Source organism: Budorcas taxicolor, chromosome 5, assembly GCF_023091745.1.
Source record: "Budorcas taxicolor isolate Tak-1 chromosome 5, Takin1.1, whole genome shotgun sequence".
NCBI lineage: Eukaryota > Metazoa > Chordata > Mammalia > Artiodactyla > Bovidae > Budorcas > Budorcas taxicolor.
The window spans coordinates 120,653,839-120,669,355 of NC_068914.1; the positions used below are offsets into that span (position 1 = coordinate 120,653,839).

General features: G+C 38.6%; 1 protein-coding gene across 1 annotated transcript in view; it reads left to right on the top strand.

Moving 5' to 3' along the window:
* Nucleotides 1-15,517, top strand: part of PKP2 (plakophilin 2) — a 90,180-nt gene that overhangs the window by 43,439 nt on the left and 31,224 nt on the right. The window contains exons 5-6 of the mRNA XM_052640432.1: nt 5,666-5,873; nt 15,285-15,462. Of these exons, the coding sequence (XP_052496392.1) occupies nt 5,666-5,873; nt 15,285-15,462 (386 nt within the window). The remainder of the gene's footprint in view (nt 1-5,665; nt 5,874-15,284; nt 15,463-15,517) is intronic.

Sequence of the window (15,517 nt, forward strand, 5' to 3'; positions counted from 1 at the left end):
TCTCTCTGACTCCTTCAGGTTTCCTCTAGTAAAAAAAAAAAATTATCCTCAACCTGTACCTTAAATGTTCATGTTTCTTAGATGTTTTCCTGGGACTTTTCTTATTTGACGCCATCTCCTGACCGACCTCATCTACTCCTCTGACTTCCACTAATGTGATCTCAGTGCTAACGACTCACAGCATCTCCAGTCTTTCCCCGGGTTCCAAACCACATGTCTGTCTATTTCCTAGGCATCCTACTGTGCTCAATACCAGCTCATCTAAAAAAGAACACATTGTCTTGCTGCATTTTCTCAACTACCCAGTCCTCCTTCTAAACTTGTTCTTTCTGCTGAGTTGAGAGGTTCAAGCATTGACTCTCAAGAGTAGCCAGGGGCTGAGTGTGAATCCCAGTACCCTAATTACCTATACTTTACCACTGTCAACCTCAGTTTTCCTAGCTTTAAACTGAAAATAATAGTCCTACTACTGAGTTGTTGTGAGAATGCAGTTAGATAATCATACAACACTTGCCCTGAAATAATAGCTCTCTCCTCTCTGAGTGGTAATTCACTCAGGTAGTTTGATACAAAATATGGACAGACTTTGAACCTTCTTTTTTCCTTACCTCTCATATTCATGCAGTCTTCAGGTCCTGTTAATGCTGCTCGTATACGTGTCTGGAATCTACCTACACTTTCTCTCCCTACTCAGTGCCACCATGCTCTGATCCCTGTCACCATCATCTTTGTTAATACAGGTGACTCCTAATTAACCTCTCTGCCTCCATTTGTATCCACACCTAAGCCCAGTCTCTTCACAGCATCCAGGAGACCTTTCCAATATCTGTCCTGCTTGCCTATAGTATAAAGAACAAATCCCATAATTTATTCTGTAAGACCCTTTTTAGGCTGGTTTTATTTCCATGCCTACTTCAGATCTCATCACAGAAGCAGTGACTGCCATAACTGTTTTGCAAAATCTTTTTATAAGTTTATTATAAGAAATTTGAGAAATTAAAAAAGAAAAAATGTTTTAGAAGGAAATCAAGAAAGAAAAAAGCCCACAGTCCATCTATTGTTATTATTTTGGCTTTACTCTCTAATTTTTTAATGCATGTGTTTACATAGCTGTCATCAAATTGAATATGTAGCTTTATTTATGAGGACTTTTTGTTTTGTTTTTTAAAAGCATGCATAAATACATGCTTGCTGTTCAAAAAAAAATACAAAGTAGCAATCCCCATTCATACATTATATCCCATCATTTCTCCCAAACTCCCTAGTCACATTCCCTTCCTTGTATCTGTGAGCAGAAACACATAGATATTCAACTTTTTTTCAGTAACATTGCATGAATCATTTTCTTATAACATTAAAGATATTTTTAAACAGAATTCCCTAGTGGTCCAGTAGTTTGGATGCCATGCTTCCACTGCAGGGACATGGGTTCAATTCCTGGCCAGGGAACTAAGATCTCACATGCCACTGCATGGCAAAATATATATTTTTTACTGGTGGCATAGTAATCATAATAGTAGTAACTACTATATGTTGAGAACTACTGTGGGCCTAGCACACAATTGCCAATCTTATATAATCCCATTTAACTGATGAGGGAACTATATGACCAATAAAATCCCTGTCAGTTCAGGCATTGCTGTGCCTCTTCTGTGGATACCTCAGTATATGAATATGTGACAGCCATTAACCAGTCTTCCCCCATCATTGGACATTGATGGTTTCTTATTTTTTAGTATTATAAATAATGTAGTTACTATCATCATGTTAATCTGTATCTGCATTTCAGATTATTTCCTAATGAAGTTTACTAAAAGTGAGTATGTTTGAAGTTTTTAACACATATTGACAATTGCCTTCCTGAAAGGTTATACCAGTTTACAGGGAGTCATTAATTGTAATGAGAGGAAAAGAAAGAGTGACACTTGGCAGAGGGAGGTAATATTTGAGCTGGTTATGCAAGATGAGTGGGACTTCACCAACAGAAAGGCAGAATGGCAGAGCATTTCAGACAGGAAGGCACCAGGGCATGAGGAAGCCCTTGTGCCAAGAGATTTGTCTGTTCCCCTACTTATTTGCTATCAGAAACCCTCGTCATTTAATTCTTTAAGAGTTTTCAGGGAAGAGAATCAGAATAATCAAGGAGAAAGTTAAAATTCTAGTATATGATTCTGCCCTTTCATATATTTAGAAACCATTACAAATGAAGTTTTTTTGAAGTTCTGAAATGTTTGTGTAATTCTGGTTTTTTTCCTTTCCCCAAAGGATTTTCCCCCCTGAGGATTCAGTGTAAAATAAACATGCAACTTCTCTGGTCCTGCCTGTTTCCCTGAATTGAAAGGGGCAGGAACAGTGCATTTAACATTGGACCTAACGTGCATAGGGCTTCCCAGATGGCTCAGCAATAAAGAATTCACCTGCTGAGCAGGAGTCATGGGTTCAGTTCCTGGGTTGGGAAGATACCCTGGAGAAGGAAATGGCAATTAATACTGGAGTGGTATTAATTGCCTAGGAATTCTTGCCTAGGAAATCCCATGGACAGAGGAGTCTGGTGGGCTGCGATTCATGGGGTCACAAAGAGTCAAACACAACTTAGCAACTAAACAACAACAAATGTGTATAGGAGTCATTACCAGCTGTCCAAGTTATAGACAATACACAGAATGTCATCAACTTCTTGTACTTGATATGATTTATATTCATTTAATTGATAAAATGGGTAAAAATAGCTAAAATCTATTTTTAAATGTGAGGTAGGTGCCAAACACTCGAGAAGCACATTCTCCAGTGAACAAAGCTATAGCTGGATTTCAGCATTTATCCGAGTATGGTGTGTCTGAAGTTTCTTCTTTCTAGACTGGAGCAAGTGCTGCAAGCCAAGGGGATAAAGGTGACAGGGTAATGGAATGGGTCAGAGGGATGTGAGCAGAAGCCAGCCATTCATGCCACCCGGACAAGGCAGTGGAGGTTTCCACTAGCCACTTCTGACGCATGCTATCATCACAGGTAGAAATGAAATTTGGCCAGTAAGCCATTTCATATCATATTTTGAAGAAGGCAACTTGTAAGTTATAAATTAAGAAATGAAATATTTCCATAGTCAATCTACCATTTAAGGAGTTTATAGAATAGGAATTCAGCCATCATAAAACCTAACTATTGACAGAATTAGGGAAACACAAGAGTTATCGGCTGTTTTCAAGTAAGTTTTGCCTTTCTGCTTTTGAAATAAATGATCAAATAGATGATCTGCTGGACCAGATCTAATTGATAGCTATCATTAGCATTTTCTTACAAACACATTAGAATGATTTTAGACATAGCCCAACAAAATTGCTGTAGCCAGTCTCCCAGTCATCTCTTCCCTCTGAAGGGAGTCAAAAGTGGAAGTGTTCTTTATTGCGTTAAAGGGACCCGAAGAGTACTTTCCTCTTAAGGTTCTTGCAAGCTATTGCTTAGATAATGTTTGTATTAATATATAAAATTTTTAATACTATGCCAATACCTCCTAATGATAGAAGTAGGAGGAAGAGTTGTTATTTTTGTTTTATTATTATTGTGGTTATGATTTTTACTAGATTATCTCACAGCCTTGACTTTTATTCCTGACTTGCTAATCTCTCCCCAGTCCTGACAAAGGAAGATGTAAGACTGGAAGACAGTGTCTTAAATTCCATTTATCTGCCTATCAGATACATGGAAAACGTGAAATGCGCCACTGAGCCAAGTGTGCAGGTCTCTCCTGTTTGGAAACTGTTGTGCAGTTAGGACATCATTCATAAAGTGATGAACTTTATCCTAAGGGGAAATGTATTCACAGCAACTTAATTCCTATAAATGTCTGCATTAAGATAGTAAAAATGACTGAGATCCTTACCGAAAGGTCTTACCAACTAAAAGTGAAGTCGCTCAGTCGTGTCCGACTCTTTGCGACCCCATGGGCTGTAGCCTATGTACTTGGGATTTTCCAGGCTCCTCTGTCCATGGGATTTTCCAGGCAATAGTCCTGGAGTGGATTGCCATTTCCTTCTCCAGGGGATCTTCCCAACCCAGGGATCGAACCTGGGTCTCCCGCATTTGTAGACAGACGCTTTACCGTCTGAGCCACCAGGGAAGTCCATACCAACTAAAAAGTTTTAATCAAATGCTAGTGGAAGCCTCTGAGAAAGCAAGCCTGCAGTCTGTAACTTTTCTCTTCAGCAATACTGCATCCACCTGCTGATTTCTTTCAATATTTGCAGCTTAAAACACAAAGTCACCTTGTTCAGAATGTCATTATTTGGCCTCTTCTTAAACAGCCTTAGGTTTCAGAATCAAAGCCATCTTTTTTTCTTTTTTCTTCCTAGTTCTTACCTTCAGGTTCCTTCTCCAATAGCATGCCCTTTCTTGCATATTTGTATAGAAGAAATATTTTTTAAATAGCATATTAAAAATTATAAAGTTATGTTATTTACTTAAAATGCTTGCATAACTTATTTAAATGTTTTTAAATAGCCAAAACAATTGGTTATAAAAATAGCTTGCATTCTTCTAATTATAAAATAAATGTCATGGGAATGCAGTATACAGCATGGTAACAATAGAAAGTTGCTAAGAAAATAGATCTTAAGAGTTCTTATCACAAGAAAAAAAAATTTGTAACTATGTGTGGTGAAAGTGAAAGTTGCTCAGTCGTGTCTATCTCTTTGCAACCCCATGGACTGTGTAGCCTGCCAGGCTTCTCTGTCCATGGAATTCTCCAGGCCAGAATACTGGAGTTCCCTTCTCCAGGAGATCTTCCCAACCCAGGCATTGAACCCAGGTCTTCCACATTGCAGGTGGATTCTTTAACAATTGAGCCACCAAGGAAGTCCAATTATGTGTGGTGGTAATAGACTTATTATATACCGATATTGAATCATTATGTTCTACACCTGAAACTAACATAAATGTTATGTCATTTATATCTCAAAAACAAAAACTTGCATTTAGGGTTGGTTTTGCATTGCTACTACAATTGCCATGGTAAATGAAAAATGAATTTTTATTTCTACTACTGATGGAGGTGATTTCTATTGTATATATTGACTGTATAGCTCTGTCCTGGAAAACAAATTCATGTAATATGTTTCTTGGATTCCTAGTTCTCTTCATCTTTATGGTGATTAAGGCTTTTCTGTCCCCTTAACTGGGCTGCCCAGGTGGCTCAGTGGTAAAGAATCGGCATACGGTACAGGAGGCTCAGGTTCAGTCCCTGGGTCCGGAAGATCCCCTGGAGAAGGAAATGGCAACCCACTCTAGTATTCTTGCCTAGAAAATCCCTTGGACAGAGGACCCTGGTGGGCTACAGTCCCACGGGGTCCCAAAAGAGTTAGACATGACTGACTAAACAGCAACCACATCCACTTAACTATCATTTATTCAGCCTTTATCACTTAACTGTGCCCTTCAGTTTTTTTCCTAGGTTTCAGTCTTAACTTCGCAGATTTATCCTGAGCCCCTGATGAGAGTTACTGCCTTAGAGCTGGGGGTGTGTTGTACACTGGAGTGTCAGGTTGCACCACACATTAATTGGTGGTAGTTATCAGCAAATTCAGTGAACTTCATCTGTTCATTCATATTACATTGAATATCTTTCTATCAAATAAAAATTAATAAGTATCTGAAGTATGCATCTACTTCCCAGGTCTATCAGCTTCATGGCATCCCCAAGCTTCTACAGCTCCTAAAAGTTCAGAATGAAGATATCCAGCGAGCCGTGTGTGGAGCCTTGAGAAACTTGGTGTTTGAAGATAATGACAATAAATTGGAGGTAGCTGAACTCAGTGGAGTACCTCGGCTGCTCCAGGTGTTAAAGCAAACCAGAGACTTGGAGACTAAGAAGCAAATAACAGGTAATGCTTACTATTAACAGGGGTAGCATAGTGCACCCCAGCCAGATGTGTTTGAATTAATTCTATGCACCTTTCATCACCTGGACCCCTGTCAATACCAGCTTCCTAACTTCCCTGTCCCTTGACCTCCTAAAAAGAAAACATGACTAGATATGTTTTTCATTTCTCCATTTCATATTTCTATTTAAATACTGATTTGGAAAAATAAATATCTCTTTTCTGTGTGTGGATTGGAAAACTAAAATAATCAGAAATAAAGTAATGCTTTTAATAATTCTTGAAGCATAGAGAAACATGGCTTAATTTTGTTTAAAGGAATAGTGCATATGATAGAAAATAACTCATTGAAAATGATTCATCAGCTCTCTGCTGAAGCTCCCTGAACTCATTACAAAGAATGTAAGAAACCATTACTGAGTATAATCATTAGTAGTATTATCTTGGGGAAACTTTTAAGTATCTTCAGTGTCCTAGGTAGTAGAAATTTTTAATTTATTCTCACAAAAACCTTAGTTTTGAGGTATTTTGAGGTATTGGGTACTAAATCTCAGTTTTACAGATAAAGTAAGTCCAAAGAAGTTAACCCTTTTTAATATATAAAAGTTTTTCTTAGTGATATAGCTGACAGTGTTCATACTTATCTAAAAGAGGTGCTCCATAAATATTGTTTAAATTGAACTGAATATCTGTTGCACTTCGGCTATCTTTTATTATACAACAGTTGTCTTTTTTCCTATAAAAATGTTGTCATTATATCTTCTCTACCCATTTGTATCTCAAAATATCACATTTTTCTATCTTGATATAGTTTAATTTTGTAAAACTACATGAAGCTTTGTAAATGTATAAAACTGTATGGAGAGTTGCAGCATACTACCCTCCTGCCAGCACACTGTCATGTCCTATGAGAGATTTCCTTGCATATCCATAACTTATATTAAAGTACCTCAGAAATTAAGAGTCATCTCACTTATTCATTCATTCATTCATTCAGCCAACATTTAGAGAGCAGCCTTCAAGTGTCAAGCAAGGCACATCACAGACTAGAGAGGTTGTGAATTTTATTTTCCATCTACTAAAGCATGAACAATTACACAATGGTTGGCCGTAAAAAAAAAACACACACACACAAAAAAAACAAACCTCATGTTTAGAACCTAACGTTTTCTTCGTTAAACTACAGTAGTGAACACAAAAGAGAATCAGATACATACAGTCAGAAAGGACTTCATGAAGGAGATATGTCTCATTGTGGACCTTAAAAGAGGTATAGACTTTGGACTAGTGTTTTGAAAGAGAATGAAAGTTATTCCCAGCATAGTGAAAATCACTAGTAGAGCAAAGAAGCTGCTGTTCATCTAGAGGAATCTTCAGTAATAAAGTGATCAAGGTTAGGGTACATGATAGCCAGAAAACTTAGGAGGAAGTGTTTGTAAAGGAAATAATCTGTTGTTTGTGAACTTCCTCTTCGTTTGTGTAGAAAGAAGGAAACTAAGGACCGAGAATATTCTGTGGTATTCATGCAATAGATATCATTCAGTCTTCTTTAGATAATCTACAGAGCTGAGAAATGGAGTTTGTGCAGTTTTCAGAGTTTCTAGTATAAGCCAAACATCCCTACCAGCAAGTGCTCGCTACATATTCATTTAACTGAGTTGATACTTGAATGTTTGATACAAATCCTACTAAATAACAGGCTTCCCTGGTGGCTCAGTTGGTAAAGAATCTGCCTGCAATGCAGGAGACCTGGGTTTGGACCCTGAGTCAGGAAGATCTCCTGGAGAAGGGAATGGCAACCCACTCCAGTGTTCTTGCCTGGAGAATTCCATGGACAGAGAAGCCTGGTGAGATACTCTCCATGGGGTCCTAAAGAGTCGGACACGACTGAGTGAGTCACACTGCTAAATAACTTCCTTTAGCTCTATTAATAGAAGTGCTAAATAAGTGCTTTGTGGGCCTCAAAAATAAATTGTTAACTTAATTTAGACATGTTTATATCTTTGTTTAGAAACCTAAAATGAGTAGCCATATATATGAATCTTGTCTGTTTTGTAAACATCTTTTTTTTTTTTAATTGAGCCTCTATCATGGGCTCAGTCATATCTGACTGTTTGCGATCCCATGGACTATAGCTTAGCAGATTCTTCTGTCCATAGAATTCTCCAGGCAATACTGGAGTGGGTAGCCATTCCATTTGTCAAGGGAATCATTCCCAAACCAGGGATCAAACCCAAGTCTCCAGCATTATAGGCAGATTCCTTAACATCTATGCCTAGCCATAACCTTGAACTTTCCATTTTTTACCTCTGTTCTTCCTGACAGCTCCATAACGTATGGTATTATTGACTCTTTGCATATGACTAGTGTAAGACTCAGGGGGTTACATGAGTTGCCCAATGTTGCACAGCTAGGAAAACAACAAAGCCTAGATGTGAGTCCAGTATTATCTGAGTGTTTTGCTGTATCAAAGTGTCCAAAGTTGCTCCCTTTGGCAGCAATTGACTATCTCCTGGAGTTTGCTCAAAATCATCTCCATTGAGTTGGTGATCCCATCCAACCATCTGATCCTCTGTTGCCCCCTTCTCCTCTTGCCTTCAATCTTTCTCAGCATCAGAATCTTTTCCAATGAGTCAGCTCTTCGCATCAGGTACTGGAGCTTCAGTTTTAACATCAGTCCTTCCAGTGAATATTCAGGGTTGATTTCCTTTAGGATTGACTAGTTTGATCTCCTTGCTGTCCAAGGGACTCTCAAGAGTCTTCTCCAGTCCTACAGGTAGAAAGCATCAATTCTTCAGCACACAAACTTCTTTATGGTCCAACTCTCAAATTCCTACATGACTACTGAAAGAACCATAGCTTTGACTTTGTCAGCAAAGTGATGTCTCTGCTTTTCAATATGCTGTCTAGGTTTGTCACAGCTTTTCTTCCAAGGAGTGAGTGTCTTTTAATTTCATGGCTGCAGTCACAAGCCACAGTGATTTTGGAGCCCATGAAAATAAGTCTGTCACTGTTTCCTTTTTTTCCCCATCTATTTGCCATGAATTGATGGGACCAGACGCCATGATCTTAGTTATCTGAATGTTGAGTTTTAAGCCAACTTTTTCACTCTCTTTCACCTTCATCAAGAGGCCCTTGAGTTCCTCTTCACTTTCTACCATTAGGGTGGTGTCATCTGCATATTTGAGGTTATTGATATTTTCCCCAGCAGTCTTGATTCCAGTTTGTCATTCATCCAGCCTGGCATTTTACATGATGTACTCTGCATAGAATTTAAATAAGCAGGGTGACCATATACAGCCTTGACATACTCCTTTCCCAATTTGGAACCAGTCCATTATTCCATGTTCAGTTCTAACTGTTGCTTCTTTGCCGGGAGCCAGCGTGAGGAATCCCACCTGTGGCAGTGGTCATGAGGAAGGAAGCCAGACAAAACACAAAGGCGTGATCTAGCTTCAGGGGTTCCCCCTGAGTTTTCCTGAATATCTACCCCCCCAAAAACCAGAGTCTGCCTGCACACCACCACTTTTCTCTGGAAGAGTTAACTCAGGGCTTCAGTTCACAGTCTCCTGCCAAAGGAGTGTCTCAGCTCAAACCCCTCTGATGGCTCTCTAACTTGCCTGACAGTTAGAGACTTTTACAATTTGTGGATTGTTTACAGCCCCCCAACCACAAGAGGCACAAAGCTTAAAGCATCTTAAGATACAGAGATTTTTCTAAGAGCTAAAAATCATTTTGGTGACAGGTTTTCACTGTTGACTCAATGACTGCTGCCAGGCCTCCATATTCTTTATCTTTTAGGCACCTGAAGGATATTAATCAATGTAATTGGGATATAGAAATAGGAATATAGTAGTTTTGATGTTAGCAACACTAGACTTTTGAGTTAATTACTTTTCTTTGTTATATATCACTGCACTCTTCTTGTGTCCTTGCTATGTAAGAATGTAACTTTATTTAGTGCTGAGAGTGGCACCAGACTTTGGGAAGATCAACACAAATAAGTCTTCTGGTTGACAAACCCTTATCAGAAAAAAGGCTGTAAAATGTTAATTTGCCCTCTGGCTAGAAGATGATGTAAATCACCTAAGTCTTGTGTATACAATTAGGTATGCAGAGAGAAAGCCTGGTTTTGATAAGAGTCAGGGCTGCTGACGCTGCATAACTTTATATTACCCATTGATCTCTATGTACAATCAAAAAGGTATAAAAGGGCTTTCTAGACAATAGAGGCTGGGACAGTCATTGGAAGGACTGGTTTCCCCGTGTCTCCTCTTTACTCTGTTTTCTGGCTGAATTCCCATCTGGGGCATGGAGGCTCACCATGTCTACTTACTTGCCCCGGCTTCTAAGATCCACGAGAGAGGGAGCCCAAGGTGGGGCACCCCCCGCTATTCAAGAGGATGCCGGTGGCCTAACGTAGATGGTGCAAGCTCCTTGTCTGGAACTTTATTGGCTTTCCACATAAACCAAGTTATTCAGCCTCTTTTCTCCACTTAATTTTCCTACTACACTATTTCTTCCTAATCTGATCTTATATTTCTAAATAAATAAGCTTTCCTCCCCTACGCCGTCTTTCCCTTCGAATTTCCCTGGATCCGCTGGGGCTGGACTCCTGCACTTCTTGATCTACATACAGGTTTCTCAGGAGGCAGGTAAGGTGGTCTGGTATTCCCATCTCTTGAAGAATTTTCCACAGTTTGTTGTGATCCACATAGTCAGAGGCTTTGGCATAGTCAATGAAGCAGAAGATGTTTTTCGAATTCTTGCTTTTTCTGTGATCCAATGGATGTTGGCAATTTGATCTCTGGTTCCTCTGCCTTTTCTAAATTCAGCTTGAACATCTGGATATTCTCAGTCCACATACAGTTAAAAGTCTGGCTTAAAGGATTTTGAGCATTACCTTAATAACATGTGAAATAAGTGCATTTGTATAGTAGTTTGAACATTCTTTGGCATTGCCCTTCTTTGGGATTGGAATGAAAACTGTCCTTTTCTAGTCCTGTGGCCACTGCTGAATTTTCCAAATGTGCTGGCATATTGAGGGCAGCACTTTAACAGCATCATCTTTTAGGATTAGGAATAGTTCAGCTGATACTCCATCACCTCCAGTAGCTTTTTTGGTAGTGATGCTTCCTAAGGCCTACTTGACTTCACACTCCAAGGTGTTTGGCTCTAGGTGAGATGACCACACCATCTTGGTTATCCAGATCATTAACACCTTTTTTGTACCATTCCATGTATTCTTGCCACCTCTTCTTAATATCTTCTGCTTCAGTTAGGTCCTCAAATTTCTGTTCTTTATTTTGCCTATCTTTGCATGAAATGTTCCCTTGGTATCTCTGATATTTTCCTCTATTTCTTTCCATTGTCCACTTAAGAAGGCTTTCTTATCTCTCCTTGCTATTCTTTGGAGCTCTGCATTCAGTGGGATATATCTTTCCCTTCCTCTCTTGCCTTTCACTTCTCTTCTTTTCTCAGCTTTTTGTAAATCCTCCTCAGACAACCATTTTACTTTCTTGAATTTTGTTCTCTTGAGATTTATTTTCAAATAAATGACCTATGTTATAATATGATATTCCTGATAAGTTTTACAAAAGTTAGGTTAAAGAAGGAATGATCCATGTAAGGGAAATTACAGAAACACATTCCTCCTATTCTGTGATCATTTTGAAATATAAATTTTAAAAGAATCACTTTTCCTCCTGCTGCTCCTTAAAGATTTAATCATAAAATTTATATTTTGCTATTAACATTATACAGATTTGGTTAACTTTATTTCTGGTCCTAAGGGCAATATTAATAAAGCTGGGGTTTAATATCTATTAGATCCCTTTATTCAGTAACTATATTTTATAAATATCAGTTGGCAATAAGTTTCTCAATAATGCAAGTTATCATTCTCTCACTTAAAATTGCTAATTGTTCAAATTATACCCCTTACCAGAATCCTGTTCTTTATTTTTGGCTAGAAAGATAGCTTAGTGACAGAAAATTACAGACAGTACACCTACAATAAAGAACTGTAATAATAGAAATTAAGGTACTATGAATAAACTGACCGAAAGTTAAAGCAAATGAAAATCTAAACCCCAAATGTAATGCAGTATCAGGGAATACAGAATGTAATCATTGAAAGGGACATCTATTCAAGGTCATCTAAACCATTAATTTCCCAACGCCAAAAATGTGAATCATTTTTAAAATGTAAATTCCTGGAATCCATCCTGAGAGTCAGGCTTAGTCAAATTTTTTAGGAGTATGCCTAAAAAAAATTGCAGGTGTGGCCCAAGAGTACGTGATTATAATTTGCCACTGCTGCTGCTGCTGCTGCTATTCTCTTCTAATACTCTAGTTTTGAGATAAAGCACCTTGTTGATATTTTCATAAAAGATGAACTCATTTTTGTTGGCTCCAGTGATAAGGCTGGATCTTACAAGCAGATCTTTCTGTTTTCTTCAAAGTTCTTTTAGAAGTTTATACTTTCACTGAGCCAAAATCTTCCTCGGAATTTCCACTCATTGCTCTGGTTTTGCCTCCTGTAGCCACAGAAAATGATATGTAGTTGTTAAACAATGCATTTTTTTAAGTTACTAGAGAGCCTGCATTCTTATATGTATTAGACACTTTTCACTTTGGGTTGGGCTTCCCTTGTGGCTCAACTGGTAATGAATCCGCCTGCAATGCAGGAGACCTGGGTTCGATAACTGGGTTGGGAAGATCCCCTGGAGAAGAGAAAGGCTACCCACTCCTGTACTCTGGCCTGAAGAATTCCATGGGGTCGCAAAGAGTCAGACACGACTGAGCTTTGGGTTAATTTTTCTACTAATAATTTAATTTTTAAAGATTTATAAGAACTTTTTATATCAATGGTAGTTAACCTTTGTCCTGTATTGTCATATACCTTTTCCCAATTGGTAATTGGTCATTTACTGATTTTGTATGTATGTGTGTGATGGTGTGTGTAAGGATGTACAATCCTGAATCTCTAGTGAACATTTAAGCTCTTTCCTAGCTTTGTATCATACATAAATTTGGCAAGCATAACATTTCTGTACAATATCTTACGTTAAGAATTCAAAAATTATACTGAAACTCTCCAAACCATATACTTCTGTAGTAATAATATAGCATGCCAAACTACAAAGGACATTGACTGTTGGAAGAAAATTCCATTCCCTTTGTTCAAATTAATCCTCTCTGGTTTTATTGTAAGGTATACTTTTCCTTTGAGTGCTCTGTGTGGTCCTTTTTAAAGAGAGGAAATGCCATTATGCTTCACATTTTGAAGCTTCTGGCAGGCAGAGACTGTTAATTTGTTTGCTTATTTAGAACAGGAAGCTTTTATTTTCCTTTTCTCTCTTTTCTCTTCAGCTTTCTTTTGTAGCTTAGTAACCAAAACTCAACCTCAGATCTGCCTTTCAGTTGTTTTCAGCCACCTTAGGAGTTCTCTGGAATTTTATTCTGTCTCTCCCTTTCCGGGGCCTCTTAATATGAGGTGTGACCAATGAAGTCATTGTGTTGCAAAGCCTGTGGCTGAGTGACACTGCTAACCCCAAATGCAAGTTTAATCAGGAAGAGACCTCATCAGCCAGAATTCTGGTCCTCACAAAACACTAGACCCCACATTGCTTTGTCTAATGGAAGCTAGGTGTAAGCTGTGGTGGATATTTGGTGATTTAAATAAAAAACAGCTAAGTAAACTGCTAAGTAAACAGCTAAGTAAACTGTTTAAGCCTCAAAAGACTACATCAGGCCTAGAATGCTCTAATTGAAGGGCCAGATACAAGTATGGTTGATTAACTACTAAGCTTTAATCACAGACTAGTATTTCTGTCATTAATATTAGGGGAGGTAATATCACCACATAATTTAGCTGAGACCAACATGTTTGCTTTATTCATAAAGTGGACTGCCCTGTATATCTATGCTTCTCTGTTCTTCATGCAGACAAAGCAATAAATTTTAGAAGTAAGAATTACTGATTGGGCAGTGGGGCATGAATAGGAAGAAAATTCTCTTTCTGTCCCCTCTCTCTTTCCGCTTTCTTGGATGATGGTGAGTTATAGTAATTTACTGAAGAATGAATGATGGCACAGGAACTTGACACCTGCTGGGAGTCACTGGAATAGCAAGCAGTAGGTATATAGTCCTTCCACTGAATCAGAGTTATTTGAGCACCAAATTTGTGAGAAAAACAAATCCTAAATGTAAATACATGCAACTTTGTATTCTCTCTCAATACTCAGCTTCAGTCCCTGTGGATGTCCTGCGAAGTACAGTATTCTGTTATCTTAATTTCTTCCTGAATTGGCTGATACGGCCTTTCTTTTTAATTGGGGGTTGAGGGGATTCAAGAGGACAGGAAAGTTAAGTGAGTAAATGTGGTACCAGTCTTAGACCAATGCTTAGCCCCTGCAAGTTGGCAAGTAGAGTAAATACTCTTATCTCTCCTTCTCTGCCAAACTGTAATATAAGATGAGGTAGTGCTAGCATCAGAGAAGGAAATGGCAGCCCACTCCAGTATTCTTGCCTAGAGAATCCTGTGGAAAAGGGAGCCTGGTGGGCTGCTGTCCACGGGGTCACACAGAGTCAGACACAACTGAAGCAACTTAGCATGCATGCATGCATTGGAGAAGGAAATGGCAACCCATTCCAGTATTCTTGCCTAGTGAATCCCAGGGACAGAGGAGCCTGGTGGGCTGCCATCTATGGGGTCACACAGAGTCGAACACAACTGAAGCGACTTAGCAGCAGCAGCAGAGCCAGCATAAATTCTGGGAGGACATAAAGTTTACCATTGGGTAGGAGTTAATAAATCTTCATTGGTGATATTGATCAGCCTACTCTTGACAGGCATAGGCAAAGGCTTTCTACAGGTTTTTCCTGCTGTTATCGGAAAGTGAATGTCTGGTGGGAGTTGTGGGTAGTAGGGAAGCAGGAGGCAGGCAGAGATATTCTTAGATATGTATCTAAGGGAGAAAAATATGAGTCTTAAAATGTTGAACTCTTAATTACAGTAGGATCATTTCAAGCTTTCCTGTTGATGAGCCCAAGATTTATTATCCTAATGAGGTCAGCTTTGTGGTAGGATCTTTTAAGACAATAGTAATAACAATTTTTGGCATTCATTTATGTTATTGATTAATTTAAATAAGTATAGTTTCACATTTTAAGTTCTCTTTGTTTTATATTTATTTTAATTGCTCTTATGGGACAGCTTCCATTGGCATCTAACGAAGTCTAAACAGGTTCTTTCCCTTGTGAAAAGGACCATCTCCCCCACCTTGTTTTTTGTTCTTTGTTTTTTTTATAACCAGCCATGGATCTAAGGGTGATGGTCTTAACTGACCTTTTCAGCAGTCATTTTGACCTAGCCCTGCACTGTTTTGATGGTACCCTTTACTTTTCTAGGTTTGCTGTGGAATTTGTCCTCTAATGACAAACTTAAGAATCTCATGATAACAGAAGCCTTGCTTATCCTCACTGAGAACATCATCATCCCCTTTTCGGGGTGGCCAGAAGGAGACTACCCCAAAGCAAATGGCTTGCTTGATTTTGATATATTCTACAACGTCACAGGATGCCTAAGGTAATGCCACTCTAATCTCCCTCAACATTTTCTCTGTGGACTCTAGATACTGCAT